At 50.7% G+C, this 14,041-nt stretch overlaps 5 protein-coding genes across 5 annotated transcripts; 4 read left to right on the plus strand and 1 right to left on the minus strand.

Moving 5' to 3' along the window:
* Nucleotides 1-466: 466 nt before the first annotated feature.
* MONOS_15094 (uncharacterized protein) lies at nt 467-4,971 on the plus strand (the record flags this gene model as incomplete). Its single annotated transcript, XM_067867947.1, has 3 exons — nt 467-484; nt 540-4,388; nt 4,531-4,971. 3 exons carry the CDS (start codon nt 467-469, stop codon nt 4,969-4,971), a joined length of 4,308 nt encoding a protein of 1,435 aa, XP_067720599.1.
* A 541-nt stretch (nt 4,972-5,512) lies between these two features.
* On the minus strand, nt 5,513-7,177 carry MONOS_15095 (uncharacterized protein; the record flags this gene model as incomplete). The annotated part of the gene is made up of 1 exon (XM_067867948.1): nt 5,513-7,177. One exon carries the CDS (start codon nt 7,175-7,177, stop codon nt 5,513-5,515), a length of 1,665 nt encoding a protein of 554 aa, XP_067720600.1.
* Nucleotides 7,178-7,433: 256 nt separating this feature from the next.
* Nucleotides 7,434-8,546, plus strand: MONOS_16451c2 (uncharacterized protein; the record flags this gene model as incomplete). The annotated part of the gene is made up of 1 exon (XM_067869360.1): nt 7,434-8,546. The coding sequence occupies one exon, from the start codon at nt 7,434-7,436 to the stop codon at nt 8,544-8,546; it is 1,113 nt and encodes a 370-aa protein (XP_067720601.1).
* A 1,720-nt stretch (nt 8,547-10,266) lies between these two features.
* Nucleotides 10,267-11,838, plus strand: MONOS_16453 (uncharacterized protein; the record flags this gene model as incomplete). The annotated part of the gene is made up of 1 exon (XM_067869362.1): nt 10,267-11,838. The coding sequence occupies one exon, from the start codon at nt 10,267-10,269 to the stop codon at nt 11,836-11,838; it is 1,572 nt and encodes a 523-aa protein (XP_067720602.1).
* Nucleotides 11,839-12,501: 663 nt separating this feature from the next.
* On the plus strand, nt 12,502-13,419 carry MONOS_8932 (uncharacterized protein; the record flags this gene model as incomplete). Its single annotated transcript, XM_067879382.1, has 1 exon — nt 12,502-13,419. One exon carries the CDS (start codon nt 12,502-12,504, stop codon nt 13,417-13,419), a length of 918 nt encoding a protein of 305 aa, XP_067720603.1.
* Nucleotides 13,420-14,041: the final 622 nt, after the last annotated feature.

Below are 14,041 nucleotides of genomic sequence, written 5' to 3' on the forward strand. Positions count from 1 at the left end.
GTACTTCTCTTAAAAATTTGGAGGATGGAGAAACACTTTCGAAAATTTTGAATTATCTGTTTGAAATGCTTTTACTTCATATTGCTTAAATGAACATTTAATTTTTTGTGTTCAATTCAGACTTCAATCTTCAGAAGATTCGGAACAAATTACAAATGAAAATGTAGACAAATGCTCCTCTGAAACATTTGTTAAAACTTTAATCGATTTCTTTAAGTTTCGGCTTAATTTTCAAATTCAAACAACTTTCTTCGAAGAACGTGCGATAAGCTCTTTCTTAAAGGTTTGATTCCAAAGAAAGAATTCTGTCTTAATTTCATTATTTTAAAATTAGCCTCCATTTGACATTAATCAAGTTTATTCGTTTTGCCAGCTGCTATTATTTGCTTCGTGCTATCACCCTTTGCTAAAAGAAGAATGTGTCACACATATACTATCACTTTCAGAAGAGTCTCAGACAGTTCTAATGACCATGCTCCAAGAGGTATTTTGTTACAATTTGTTTATTTGTGCGTAATTTGATTTTTCACTTTAAATAGATTGGTCCCATGCTCATGTCACAACAAGAACAGGCTCATGAAAATTCGGTTTCTGTTGATTTAATTCCAAAGAGCACATCACCTCCTATCACACCTACGAAGAAAGAGTTAAATATACATAATCAGAAAGTTCATCAATCTCCTGTTGCAGATGTGGTTGAATCTCTTCGCGAATCAATAATGCAGCTCAAACTGTTGCACAGTTGTAGCGATAAGCAAGCAGCTGGTGATCCAAAAAAATGCAATTCATCGTATAATTTTGATTTAGACGATATTTGTGCAGAAGAAAATGAAAGAAACTCAGAAAGCGATATCAGAAAGTATGAACATAACAAAAATGATGAAGGGCCACTCGAATCTGAAAATGAATCTTCACAACTTCTCTCTGCCTCTCAATTTGTGACTGCACTCAACCAGTCAATTGATGTATCCCTTGGCAAATCATCCTTTCAACCTGTTGATGAGTGCTTATCACCGAAAATCACTTCTTCTGGTGGTTTTATGCTTCCCAAAAAATCTGATGATGCAAAACGTGATAATGAAGAGGGTATTGTAAACTCTGGTAAAGATAAGCCAAATACAGAAAAAGAAAGTGCACAAGAACATTCTGAATCCTGCGACTCAGAATACAGATCCAGTAAGCACGTCACTGATTCTGGAGAACGGCTTCATCAGGTTCAACAAGAACGAAACGATCTTCAAAAGCAGGTGGTGCAGCTGCAGCAGGAGGCCGAGGAGATGAAGAGGAAGATTTATGACTTGACGATGATTCAGTGTGGTGGAGAGCCTCTTCCCGCGTCTCCTTCACAAGCTTCTCGTTCCACCCGCAATGAGCTGCCTGACACTTCTGGCACGTCTTCGTTATTTTCTCCTTCGTCTCCATCTGAGTATGTGTTTGCTTCGACTGCTGTAGCTTCTTTCATTTCAAAAGACGGAAGACACATGCATTCTCTTTCGAATATTTCTGATTCATCTGAATGCGGAAAAGACGCGGAGTCAGACGAAGCTGTCTTGACGCATCGCACAAATGCTTCATCTGAAATGTCGTCTTCTTCTCGTTCGTCTTCTTTCCTCCCTTCTCTTTCTTGCACTCCGACACCTCCTCTTCCTACATCCACTTCAGAAAACGATTTGCATCCTGGTGATGTTTCGGGCAATGTTCAATCTTCCTCTTCGGCAGGATTTGATGCATCTTCCATGCAATTCGGAGAAATATCTCAAAACAATACAGGTCATCTCCAATTGCCAAATATTTCTATGTTTCAGTCGAATATTTCTGCTGGCAGTGAACAGATATCGCAAAATATGCAGCAAGACAAAGAAGTTGCCAGACTCCGGCAGAGGATTGATTCGCTGACAAAGCTTCTTGCAGAAGCCGAAGAGAAAGCAATTGCAGCTGAAGCACAGAACTCAGCAAGTCGAACAGAACTTAATGAAATGCGTGAGCGATTGAGGAATAACACAGCAATGGAAGAGGAGTTTGGGGTGCTGAAAAGAGAAAATGAAAGATTGGAAAAGGATTTAGATAGAAAGAGCAAAGAAATGAAGCATTTGGAAGAAGAATTGCAGAAAGCGAAAAAGAAACTTGAAACAAAAAAAGAAAACAGTAAGATGAATGACAAAACGGAAACCGATGGCAATTTTGATGTTGATGACGCTCCAAATGATTTGTGCTCTTTGAAATCGAATGGAAGCAGAGACAAAAGAGCAGACGAGTCGCGCACTGCTCTTGAAGCTGCGCTGCATGCAGCGCAGCAAGTGAAAGCGCTGAGAGAGAAACTTGCAGACAAAGAAGCTTCGCTTGAACGTGAAGTGGAAGCCAACGAAGCACTCAGAATGAACATGGAGATTCTCAACAGTAGGCTCACCGTTGCTTCGGGGAATTTGAAGAATTCAGAAGAGGAAAAGATGAAAATGCAGAGGATGTTGATGGAAGTGGAGGAGAAGATGAAAATCAAAGAGAAAGAGCGAGAGGCGGATTTGCAGCATGCTCAGAAGATGGAGGAAGAGATAAGGCAACTTAAAGAGCAAACACAACAATTTGAAGAAAGAGAAGAAGAAAGAACAAAAGAAATGGATGCAGAAAGACAGAAATATGCTGATGAATTGAAGGAATTAAATGACAAATCTCAATCAAATAAGAGAAATTCATTAAATTCAGGAAGTGAAAGCGAAGAAGAAAACTTTAACAAGAACTCTGAAGAGTGCAGTGAAGATGACGAAAGTGAAGAAGCGAATCAGAAAAGAAAGCACAAAGAAACTCTCCTTCTGACAATTCAGAACTTGCAGAATTTGATGAATGAGCAAGAAAAGAAGGCAGCAGGAGATGTCCAACGAATCTCTGACGAAATGGTTGCGCAAAAGAGGCAGCTTGAACAAGAATTGGACAACGAGCGAAAGATGAGAATGAAAGAAGAAGAAGAAAGAGCGATAATGTCTGAAGAGAAAGAAGAATTAAACAAAGAAATTGAAAACATAAGGAAGGAAAGAAAAGAATTGGAAGAAGAATTAGAAAGAATAAGCAATGAATTGATGACAGGAAAAGAAAATGAGGAAAATGATAAGCGAAAGTCAGAAAATTGCAAAAAGGAAAGAGAAACAGCATTTGTTGAACAACTTAGCACTCTCACAGACAAAATCAAAGAATTAGAAAATCAAAGAAATGCGGCGGAGAGAGAAATTAGGGATTTGATTGACAAATTGAATGAAAGGGACAACCTTCTTCAAAAAGCCAAAGATGAGATTATGCTGAGTGCGCGCGAGAACAAGCTTATTTCCACATGTTTTGTGAATGTTGGGTGGGAAATGATGTTGAAATACAGGGAAGATGTGCTTGATAGAAAAGAAGAAATTGAAAAAATAGATGAGCAAGAATACAATCGATCGTTGTTGACTTTGCCTTCAAGAAGATTGCATCAAACAGACAATGGCAAAATCTTTGATTTCGTTTCTGAACAGAAATCAGATAATTCTCGGATGCAACCCATGAAATTGGGCAGTCAAAAGCTTCAAAATGATTTTAAAACGCCATCAACTCAATTCAAACGATCTTCAATACAGCCACCTTCAAATTCTACAACTTATTCCCAACCAACATCTTTCACACCTTCATCATCCTCATTTAATGCACTTTTATCTCAACCAGCTTCTAAATCCAATTCTTCATTGATAGATAATATCACAAAACAACATATTTCTCCTTATCCAAACGCAACTTCTCAGATTTTTCAGTCATCGCTTGTCCCTTCTCAATCACAACTGACCGCACTATCCACTTCATCGTTGCATCTGATCTACAAAAATACACCAAAAATAAATCCCACATCATCACTTCCTGTCAACTCCAACAATTCACTTACTTCATTTCCTTTTTCTTCTGAAGCATCATCAAAGCTATCTTTCATTTCGTCCGCTGTTTCTTCTTCTGCAACATCCGTTCAACTCCCAAATCAGGAGCGAACTTCACAAAAATCACCATATGTTTCTGCAATTCACTCACAGTCTGCTCTGATGAATCCAACATCAACACCTGAGGCAAATTACTCATCTCGCAATTCTCGATCAATTGTTCCACCTCTGGCACTTCGATCTCTTTCCACATCTCGCACTTCTTCTTTGCCGTCTCCATCTTCTTCTGCTTCTTCTGCTTCTTCATCAAGATTATCCAAAAGAATGGCATTTAGTTCATATCACAACCAGACTTCCATCCCAAGTTCTGTTGATCTTCTTGGATCTCAACACATTTCTCCTTCTGTTTCTTCAACTGTGACTTCATCCGCTTCTTTTACTCTTTCTAATCGAACAAAACGACCTGCTTCTCCAACTATTCCTCGAAAATCTTTCAATCCTGTTCGTTCTTTTTCAAAGTGGTAAAACACTCTAACCAAAAATATTCTATTTATAAATAAATATCTTGTTAATTTTTGTGTCTATATGAACAATTCTTTTTCAGTACATGCATTGATGAATTTATGTTGTGCTTTGTGTGCAGCCAGCGTGTGCTGTGATGTATTACTTCAGGCACGGAGGAGACATCTCGTTCAACCTCCAGGCGCCGATGAACCCGCTGGAGTATTTTGTGAAGAGCCGGAACTACTACTCAGACCCAGAAACGCTGAAGCAGCGGGAGAAAGAGCAGAAAGAGAGAGAGGAGATGAAGGAGGCGAAGGAGATGAAGGAGATGAAGGAGATGAAGATGGAAGGGGAGAAAGGGGCATTGCAGTCGTCTGTGCTGGATTCTGCTTCTGGATCGTCTTCATCTTTGCCTTCATCTTTGCCTTCATCTTTGTCTTTGTCTTCGTCGTCGTCTTTGTCTTTGGCGTCGCAGATGATGGACATTGAGGATCTGGTGCCTGGGGAGGAGAAGGCTGGGGCTCTGGGGGAGGATTCGGGGGCGAAGGGTGTTGAGATGGAGATTGAGAGCAAGCCTTAGAAGGTGTCTGCTGTTTCCTTTTTGTTGTGTTTTGTGTTTCCTTTTTTTCTTTTTCTTTTTTTTTCCCAATAAAAATTTTTAAAAAAAAAATCGAACAAACAGATTGTGACAGGGAGATTGGATGGTTTTCTTTTCTTTTCTTTCCTTTCCTTTTCTTTTTTCTTCTCTTCTCTGTCATCTGCAAGATGAAAAGCAGGGTTGATGTGCCACACAAACAAAAGCAAACAAAAATGTTGAAAAAACTGGGAGAAAAATCTGGGAGAAAAAACTGGGAGATAAAAAAGGTGCATCGTGTGTGTGGTGGAAATGCCACTGAGAGTGGCAAAGAAAGAGAAAAAGGGGGGAACAACGCCAGTCGTTCCCAATCAGCAGAGCCCACCGAGTGGGTGTTTGCGGCCACTTTGTGCAGGCCTTGTCTGTGCAGAAGCCACTTCGCTTCTCCTGCATTTGTTGTTGTTGTTGTTGTTGTTTCTTTGTATTTGCATTTGTCTCACGAGGTTTGAGCCTTTCGGCAGGGCAGCAGCGGAGGAGCGCTTGGTGCTCATCTCAGCGTTGTCTGCCCGCTGGGCTCCAACAGGTCGCTGGAGGCGGCTGTGCTGGGTGGCTGGGACTGGCAGCCGAGGGTGATTGCATCGGATGCTGTGGGCACAGCTGCGCCCTTCGGAAACCGCTGGATGAGCTCGCGCTTTGCCTGCACGAGCGACGGCCGGGAGCCAGGGTCGTGCTCGAGACACATCCTGACTGCATCGAGCAGGGTGCTTCCGCCTGCTGCCCCCAGCCTTGGCCTCTCCCCGTTCGCGATCTTCTGCCCTGCCACCTCGGCCGGATACTCTCCAAACGGGATCTGGAGCGCCAGGCACTCCCACAGCATCATCCCGATCGAGAACGCCACCGACTCCTTTGTTGCCCCCATCTTCTTGCTCATCTGCAGCTCCGGCGCCTTCCACCTCAGGCACTCCTTCCAATTGTCATCTGCATCCTCAAACGCAGATGAGGGCAGCGAGTCTCTATCATCATCATCATCATCATCATCGCTGGCAGATGTCACAACAGTTGACGAAGAGATGGAGGATGAGTCGGAATCGTCTGAAGATGAACAGTCGGAGTGGAGGGCAATGCAGATCACCATGTGCTCTGAGAACAGCACAATGTGGGGGCTGAGATTGGCCAGCGAAGACAATCCGTTTTCCATCTCGTCAAAGGAGTGGAGTGCGAGATTCGCCACCCAGAACAGGATCTGAGCAGCTGTCATTTCCCTCTCCTCCAAAGTGCCAATTGCCATCTCCTTCTTCTCGTTCCTTCCATGCAGCAGCATGAACAGCGAATCCCTCAGGTCCACAATCAGCTTCTCATGAGGCGATGAACAGGCCATCGCATCCACAAGGTTTGACATGGATGAGGTGGTTGGGCACAGACTCTCTGATCGAACAAAAGTCGAATCTGAGTCAGTTGTTGAAGTGGATGAGATGGATGAGATGGATGGTGATGGTGTTCTCTTTCTTGTCTCTTCCTCTTCAACCTTTTCCAATGCCCAATCAGGAATCTTGTCTGAATCCTTTCCCAAAATATATTCAGTGGAGCCACTCTCACTCAAAAGATGCTCCGATGACTCTGAGTGTCCCAAGCTATTCTCATACACTCTCTTCTTGAACCTCTCCTCATTCTTCTTCTCAGCCTCTCTTTCTGCCCTCCTCCACTGCTCCTCTGGTGACATCTCCATTGTCACCATCTCGAACGCCTTCGGATCTTTTCTGATATTATCATTCACAATCACCTCCAACTCTTCTGTTCTCCTCTTTTGCTTTCTCCAACGGACTGTGGCAGCAACCGACACCGCCAGCGCAGCGAGGAACAGCAGGCCGAAGGCAACGAGGAGGAGCACGAGCCAGGACGGGAGTGCCGGTGCGGCAGCCTCGGCCGGGTGGGCAGCGCTGGCAGGCTCTGACCTGTTTTTGAGGACGAGGGGTGGTGTTGCACACAGCGCGCCGTCAGCCCCGCCAAACAGGACAGCAACGCTGATTTCGGCAGAGGGGGGTGCAGAGGCAAAGGTGGCCAGCGGGACACGCCCCCGCGCCTCGCTCTCCGACACATACCCGTCGTCTGCGAACTCGTGGCTGTCGACCACATCCACGCCGTCTGCGCTTGTGACGAGGCGGAAGGCGAGGCTGCAGGGCAGGAGGAGCGCCCCGCGGAGGGTGAGCGCCATGTGGCTGCCATCCTCCTGGGCAGCAGCAGACGACAGCACCGGGACGAAGAAGGGCGAGGGGCGGTCGGGGATGATGCCGGCCAGGCGGCACCCCTCGTTCCGGATCCACAGGGAAGGGGCATCGGGGGTGCCGTCTCCGCCCTTCAGGCTTGCGATGGCGAGGGTGCCGGGGCCGGTGCAGAGGATGTTTCTGCGGGCAGAGGGGTAGTGCGGGGCAGCTGGGCTGTTGGCAAACATCCGGGCGTCGGCCATTGCGATGCTGCTGGCAGCGGCAGCGATGCCCCCGAGCGGCGAGTGCGAGACTGTGGTGTCGCTGAGCGTGGCGGTGCAGTTGGCGAACGCAACAAGCGAGGTGTTCCAGGCGCACAGCTCGTCTCGGCCAGTGTTGCCGGGCTGGCTGTGCTCGCTCTGGCCGGCAGCTGTGCCCTCGAACACACACGAGCTCAGGGCTGCAGCCGGGCTGTGTGCGAGCAACGCCAGACTGCCGAGGGAGGCGCCGGCTGACAGGCAGCCCGAGAGCGTGCAGTTGGAGAGGCGGAGGGCACCCCCGCCCATGCTGCAGCGGAAGCAGGATGCTGCATCGGCCGACGAGATGTTTGCGAGGCTGGCCAGGGAGCATGCAAAGGAGCGTCTGTCTGCTCCGTCCGCCTCTGCCCCGCCGCTGTTGGCCACCTCCACAAACGACCCGTGCTCGATGGCGCAGTCTGATGCCTCGAGCCCCTCTGCCGAGCTGCAGGCATCGGCCATCATGAGTGCGCATCGGGTGGTGCTGACTGCCTGCACCACCAGTCGGCGCACCGCCACCCTCCCTTCTGTGCACTGCACAATCGATGTGCACCTCACGCTGTCCACACGCACCTCCTCCAGCCGCACCTCGCTCTCGGCACACAACAGAAGGGTCGGGAGGGAGGCGCTACTGCCTGTCCCGCCTGCTCCTCCCTCTCCTCCCTCTCCTCCCTCTCCTCGGAACTCGCACCCCACAAACGAGGCGTTGGCCGAGCGATCGGCACACACAAGCGAGGAGTGCGAGGGGAGGTCGGCCGGGAGGGCAAAGCACACGTTCTCCACAACCACCCGGCCGCTCACACACACCACGCTCTGCTGCGTGTGCTGCGTGGGGGGCAGGCGAGGGGCGATGCTCACGCTGGCCATGGCTCTGGCCACGGAGTTGACCTCGAGGTTGGCGAAGCTGCACTGGGTGTCGATGGTGCTGGAGGTGCGGATGAGGAGGCGCGAGGCACAGTCGGCGATGAGGTGCTGGAGGGCGTGGGGGACTGTGCGGCAGGGCGCATCCACCTTCCCGCACTGCCGCCCGTCTGCTCCGCCGCTGCCGGGCTGCGTGGACACCACAATGGTGCTCTGCTGGTAGATCGTCACATAGTCCATCAGATCGACAGGCGCAGCGTGTGTGGCGTCGCTGCCGAAGATGGCGTCGAAGCGGTTGTACACGTCTGGCCGCAGGTCAAGGCGGAACTGGGACTCGCTGATCTGGGCAGCGATGGACACGCACTCCACAAAGACGTCTCTGCCCTTCCACGCGCTGTTCCCGCTGAACACAACCCCCCCGGAACACAAAGTCCAGCGCACCCTGCCCCTCCGCCTTCACATACACCCCGCCCCCTTTCCCTGCTCCCTGCGAGCACTGGCACCCCCCTGATCCTGCTGCTGCTCACATCCAGCGCCCCCGCCTCCCCAAGCACAAACAGCATCATCCCGCCCCTCTCCGACCTGTCTGACCGGCACGCCTCAAACACACTCTCGTTCACCAGCAGCGCAGCCGACCCGGCCGGCGTGTCCACAAACACACTCGCCTCCCCACCCCCTGCTGTCACCCTCTCGAACGACGATCCGTTCACCTCGAGCGCCGGTGCCTCGTTCCTGCCCTGCGGCCCGTCCCCGAGCTGCCGGATGACCCCTCTGCTGGCTGTGATGTCTGCCAGCACCACGCTCTGCAGCACGCACGAGCACCCCCTCTGCCACTCAAACACCGCCTCCCCGAAGCTCAGCCCAGATGCCTCCAGCCCAGTGACATGCAGAGCCCCGCCGAGGACTGCCACAAACTTGAGGTCGGCGAAGCGCACTCCTGCTGTGCCTGCACTCAGCACACACCCGGCAATGCACAGCTCTCCTGCTGCGCTGCACACCGCTATTCCCGCAGCATCGGCCAGCGTGTGGTCGAGAACCATGCAGACACTCGCAAACGATAGGTGCCCCGAATTCCGGGCCAGCCCGTTGCTCATCGAGTCTGCCTCGGGCTTCTTCAGCACAAGCTTTGCAGCTGGTGTGGTCTCGCCAGACTCTGGATCTGACTCTGACTCTGACTCTGGATCTGACTCTGGTTCTGCCGGTGCTGCCATGCCAGCCACTGAGCAGTTGGACAGGTCGAACGAGTTGCACAGGGTGGCTGAGTCGCCGACCAGCAGGCTTGCAGCCTCCACGCTCCTGTCGAGCTGGCCCACCGCCTTCCAGAATGTGGCGCAGGGGTGCTGCTCGCTCCCGCACCCTGCCATGTCGTATCCGGTCGAGGCGACGGAGACTTCTGGGGCGTGGCGCTGCACCAAAAACAGATACAGATCGAGGGACGGCTGCTGGAAGCGGTGGCGGTCGCAGCCCATCATGTCGATTGACTTCTCGCCGCTGGGTGTTGCAAGTGGCATCAGGAACTTGGAGGGGCAGAGGGTGTCGTTGAGGTCGTCGCACACCAGGAACAGGTCCCTCCCGCACTGGGCACAGTTGCTGCCGAACGAGGTGGCCTCCACCAAGTAGTTGCTGGTCGACCCTTCAGGCAGCGAGGCATGGATGCCGCCGCCTCTCCCGCCGCCGCCTGTGATGCCGCTGTTTGTGATGGTGGAGTTGGCCAGGACCAGAGCGCCTGCAGCAAGGAGGGTGCACTTCACGATCCCGCCCTCTGGCGCCCTTGACCTGCAGCAGTCGAAGCAGCAGCCATCTGCCACCTCTGCCTTCTCGCACCCCTCCGCACACACCAGCGGCCCTTCTGCCTCGGTGGATGTCCAGTCTGATGCTGCCACCTCCACCGACCCCCATCCATCGACACAACCCCGCTGTCTGCCGGAAACGAGAGATGCGCAATGTGCACCTTGGCCAGCCGCACCGCACCCCCGCGCCCTCTTGCAATCCACAAGCCGGCTTCTCTCCTCCTCTCTGCCTCTCCCCCGAACGAGCACCCGTTGAGGCTCAGCACTCCTCCCTCGACCGAGACCATGTGCCCAGCAGCAGAGGATGGCGGGAGATCGAAGCAGAGGCTGGAGAGCACCAGCGTGGCAGGGCCTGTCCCAGCTGTCTGCACCGTCAGCTGCCCGTCCGCCCCCAGAACGAACAGGGACGGGCTGGCTGCAGACTGCCCGCAGATTGTGAGCGACAGCCCGCCCCGGCCCATGGTCTCGTGCAGGGCGCACGAGTCGAGGATGCACAGGGTTGTCTGGTCTGGCCGCATCCTGCCCAGCCCATACACTACATCGCCGCACGGGTCCAGATCGTCTCCACATCGCGGGTCTGCGCTTCCGCCGCTCTTCACAAGCACTGTGGGGAGCTGCGGTGGGAACAAGAAATACAGCACCGAGCGGCTGATGTGCGGGTCTGCCTCTGCATCCACCACCCACTTGTCTGCCTCGTCTTCCCCCTCCCTCACCGATCCTGCCCACCGCTCGTTCACCAGCGCATCGCGGGGGCTGTCTGTGACAACAAACACGTCTCTCCCCATCTGCGCCCTGTTCCCGCTGAATGCTGTGTTCTTCACCAAATACTCCACATCGACCTCGTCCAGCTTCATCCAGACACCCCCGCCTGCACACGAGCTCTCGTCGACACAGCACCCGCTCAGCTCTGCCTCTTCAATCGTCAGGCTGTGGCCTCCTCCCACACACCCTTCCATCCCTCCTCCGCCCCCGCTGAGCCTTGCCACCCCCGAGAGTGCCGAGTGGATCACACTCAGGGTGCACTCGCTTGTGAAGGCGAGTGCTGCACTTGAGTGTGTCCAGAAGTGGGCGAGGGTGGTTGTGTTGATGAGTGTGCTTCCTCCGCACAGGGTGAAAAGCGGGCTGCGAAGCGGGGTGTCGGCCGAGTGGTCGGGGTCGGGCGATATGCTGCAGTTGTGGAGCTGGAGCGTGCCAGTGGAGGTGAGGGCAAACAGCGAGGTGGCTGGAGAGGACTTTGCAGTGTTGTGGAGGATGCCGAAGGAGGTGAGCTTCAGAGAGCCGGTGGAGACCGAAAACAGCGAGCCATCCGATATCGACGAGACCACCACCACCTCCTCCCCGCTCCCCGATTTTGCAAGCTCGATGTGGGCTGTGCCGCACACACAGTTCGTCTCCACGTATGTGGAGGAGTCGACCGAGACGAGGGAGGGTGCGGCTCTTGTGCTGTCGACCACGCTGACAGCATATGCGAGTGTCCTGCACTTTCGCTGGTTCAGGCCACATGCCTGGTGGTCGATCCCCTCTGCTCCACTCACCCTGATCCCCTCAAAGAACCCGGTCCAGATCCACTCGCTGCTCACATCATCCTCTCCGATCATCACCAGCCTGCCTCCGCTGCTCATCGACCGGCACTCCACCACCATCCCTGCACTCACCTTCCCCACCCAGTTCTTCCGAAACGAGATATCCTTTGCACCCAGCCGTGCTGTGTTCAGCTCGAAATAGCAGAAGCGCACACTCGCAGTCCATGCTCCGCCATAGTTCCCATCCCCACAGAAGTCGATTCCTCCTCCATATGCTGCGGTACAGTTGAAAAGTTTGCAGTCGGTGATGGTGATGTTTGTTCCATCCCCAATCAGAATCCCTCCTCCCGAAAGAGATGGCATCCCTTGTGTCTCTGTGCATGACAATATCTCGCACTGTGATATCATCACATTTTTGGGAACTCTGTTGAGATACAGGCATCCGCCAGTATTCACACACTCACACAACGAGAAATTGGACTTCGAAACAACCAAGCCAAGGTTGTAGTCGCTGAACAGAAAACCTGCATAACCCTGTGATGAACATTCAATTCCTCGTGATGAGTTGATGATTGTTTGTGTTGTCACGTTGCTTGAAATTTGTATTGCTCCTCCAACATTTTTGCATGAACAACGAACAAAATCACACTCTGTGATGGAAAGGGTGCAGTTGACCGAGTGAAGAATTGCACCTCCATTATCTCCCGAAAACGAATCAAAGAGGGTGTTGGTGAAGGAGATTGGCTCGCTGCCTGATGTTTCCACACGCTCAGGCTGGATGTGCTTGGTTGTGCATCTGACAAAGGAGGTGTTTGCCACACAAAACCCTCCGTGATTCTGGGTGCCCCACACGAGCGTGCCCTGCATGGGAGATGCCACACCCTCGATTCGGGTGTTGGCCATGTGCTCGTGTGCACCAGTGCAGACAGCGCATGTGGTGGCAGATGCACACCCTGTTATGTTGCTGAACGAGCACCCATCCACAAAGCACGACTGCCCATTGTTGGCGCTGATGAACGGGGAAGACGAGGAAAGCTCAAAAGCACCAAACGAGCACGAGGAAACAGCAGCCGCTTTGCCCGGCATCGGGGCAGCTGGCTGCTGGCCCATTGGTGCCAGAAGGGAAGGGAGGCGGCAGGTGGTGGATGTGGCTGGAAGGGTGATGTTCACAATGTGCGACACGCCTCCAGAGACAACAAACGAAGAGTCCGTGCCCATCCCTGTGGCAGCGAGAAGACAGCTCTGGATGGTGATGTCTGAGCAGATGTCAGCCAGAACCATGTGGCCAGCACACCTGCTGCTCAGGTGCAGGCAGTTCACACACAGCGAGGCGTTGTGCAAACACACCCACGATTCGCGATGCATGCTTTCACCCTCGACTCTGCTGATTCCTTCTTCGCGTTGTGCATGGGGGTCTGCTGAGCAAGGGAGTGTTGTTTCATGGGACAAAACAAATGAAGAGAAACGAAAAGTGGGTTTGCACACCAAGCGATGTTCTGCCTTTGGCACTGTTTCTGACGGCTGTTCTGTGTGCATGGGCAGCGAAATCGATGGCACAGCTGCACACCCCGCCTTCCGAGAGTGCCAGCAGAAAAAACAGAAACATGTTTGGCTGAATGGATTGATCGTAATATTCGTAATTTTTATGTTTGTGCATTTGCTTTTTATGGAATTTTTGAAAACAAAGCATTATTCATATTTTTCCTGTTCTTTGATTTTTTGGTTCCTTTTTTTCACAATTGATAAACAATTTTTCTATCTAAAAAAAACACTTTTTGTTTGAGGTTTTTTGTTTTTTCACTGAAAATTCAATTTTTTATTTGCCTTAAATGTTTTCGATGAATATTATTTTGAGTTGTCATTCCTTTTGAAAAATCTAAAATTGTTTCATGAAACACATTGAATTACGAATGCAGCTTCTATTCAAAGAGTGAAAGTGAAATTGTCATTCAATCTCCAAAAGTTTTCCAAAAAAAGTTTCTCAAAAAGAAATTGAATTTAGAAATATTCTGAATCAAATGAGTTCAAGGTTCAAAAAAATTGAAGTGCTCTTTTTATTCCTTTCTTTTTGAAATGTGAGATTCTTAATTTCATTGAATTCTAATAATAGGTATGACCTTCGATCATGGAATCCTTTTTGATCTGTTCCAAAAACATAATTAAAAAATTCAAATTGAATTTTTTGTTTCACTAATTTGTTCAGAATAATGGAAATTGAGGAAATTTCAATTGAAATAAATTCTCCTCATATCTTATTCGAAACATTCAGCAACAGTGAAAGCAGTTTGCACTGGTTATTCGATCATAAAACATATTTCCAATTCAAAGAAATGCTCACTATGCAACGATGATATGTATTTCTAATCATATAAAACAGGAAGATTTGTTTATCATTGCGGAAAATG

This window comes from Monocercomonoides exilis (genome assembly GCF_001643675.1).
Source record: "Monocercomonoides exilis strain PA203 chromosome Unknown scaffold52-633478, whole genome shotgun sequence".
Classification (NCBI taxonomy): Eukaryota; Preaxostyla; order Oxymonadida; family Polymastigidae; genus Monocercomonoides; species Monocercomonoides exilis.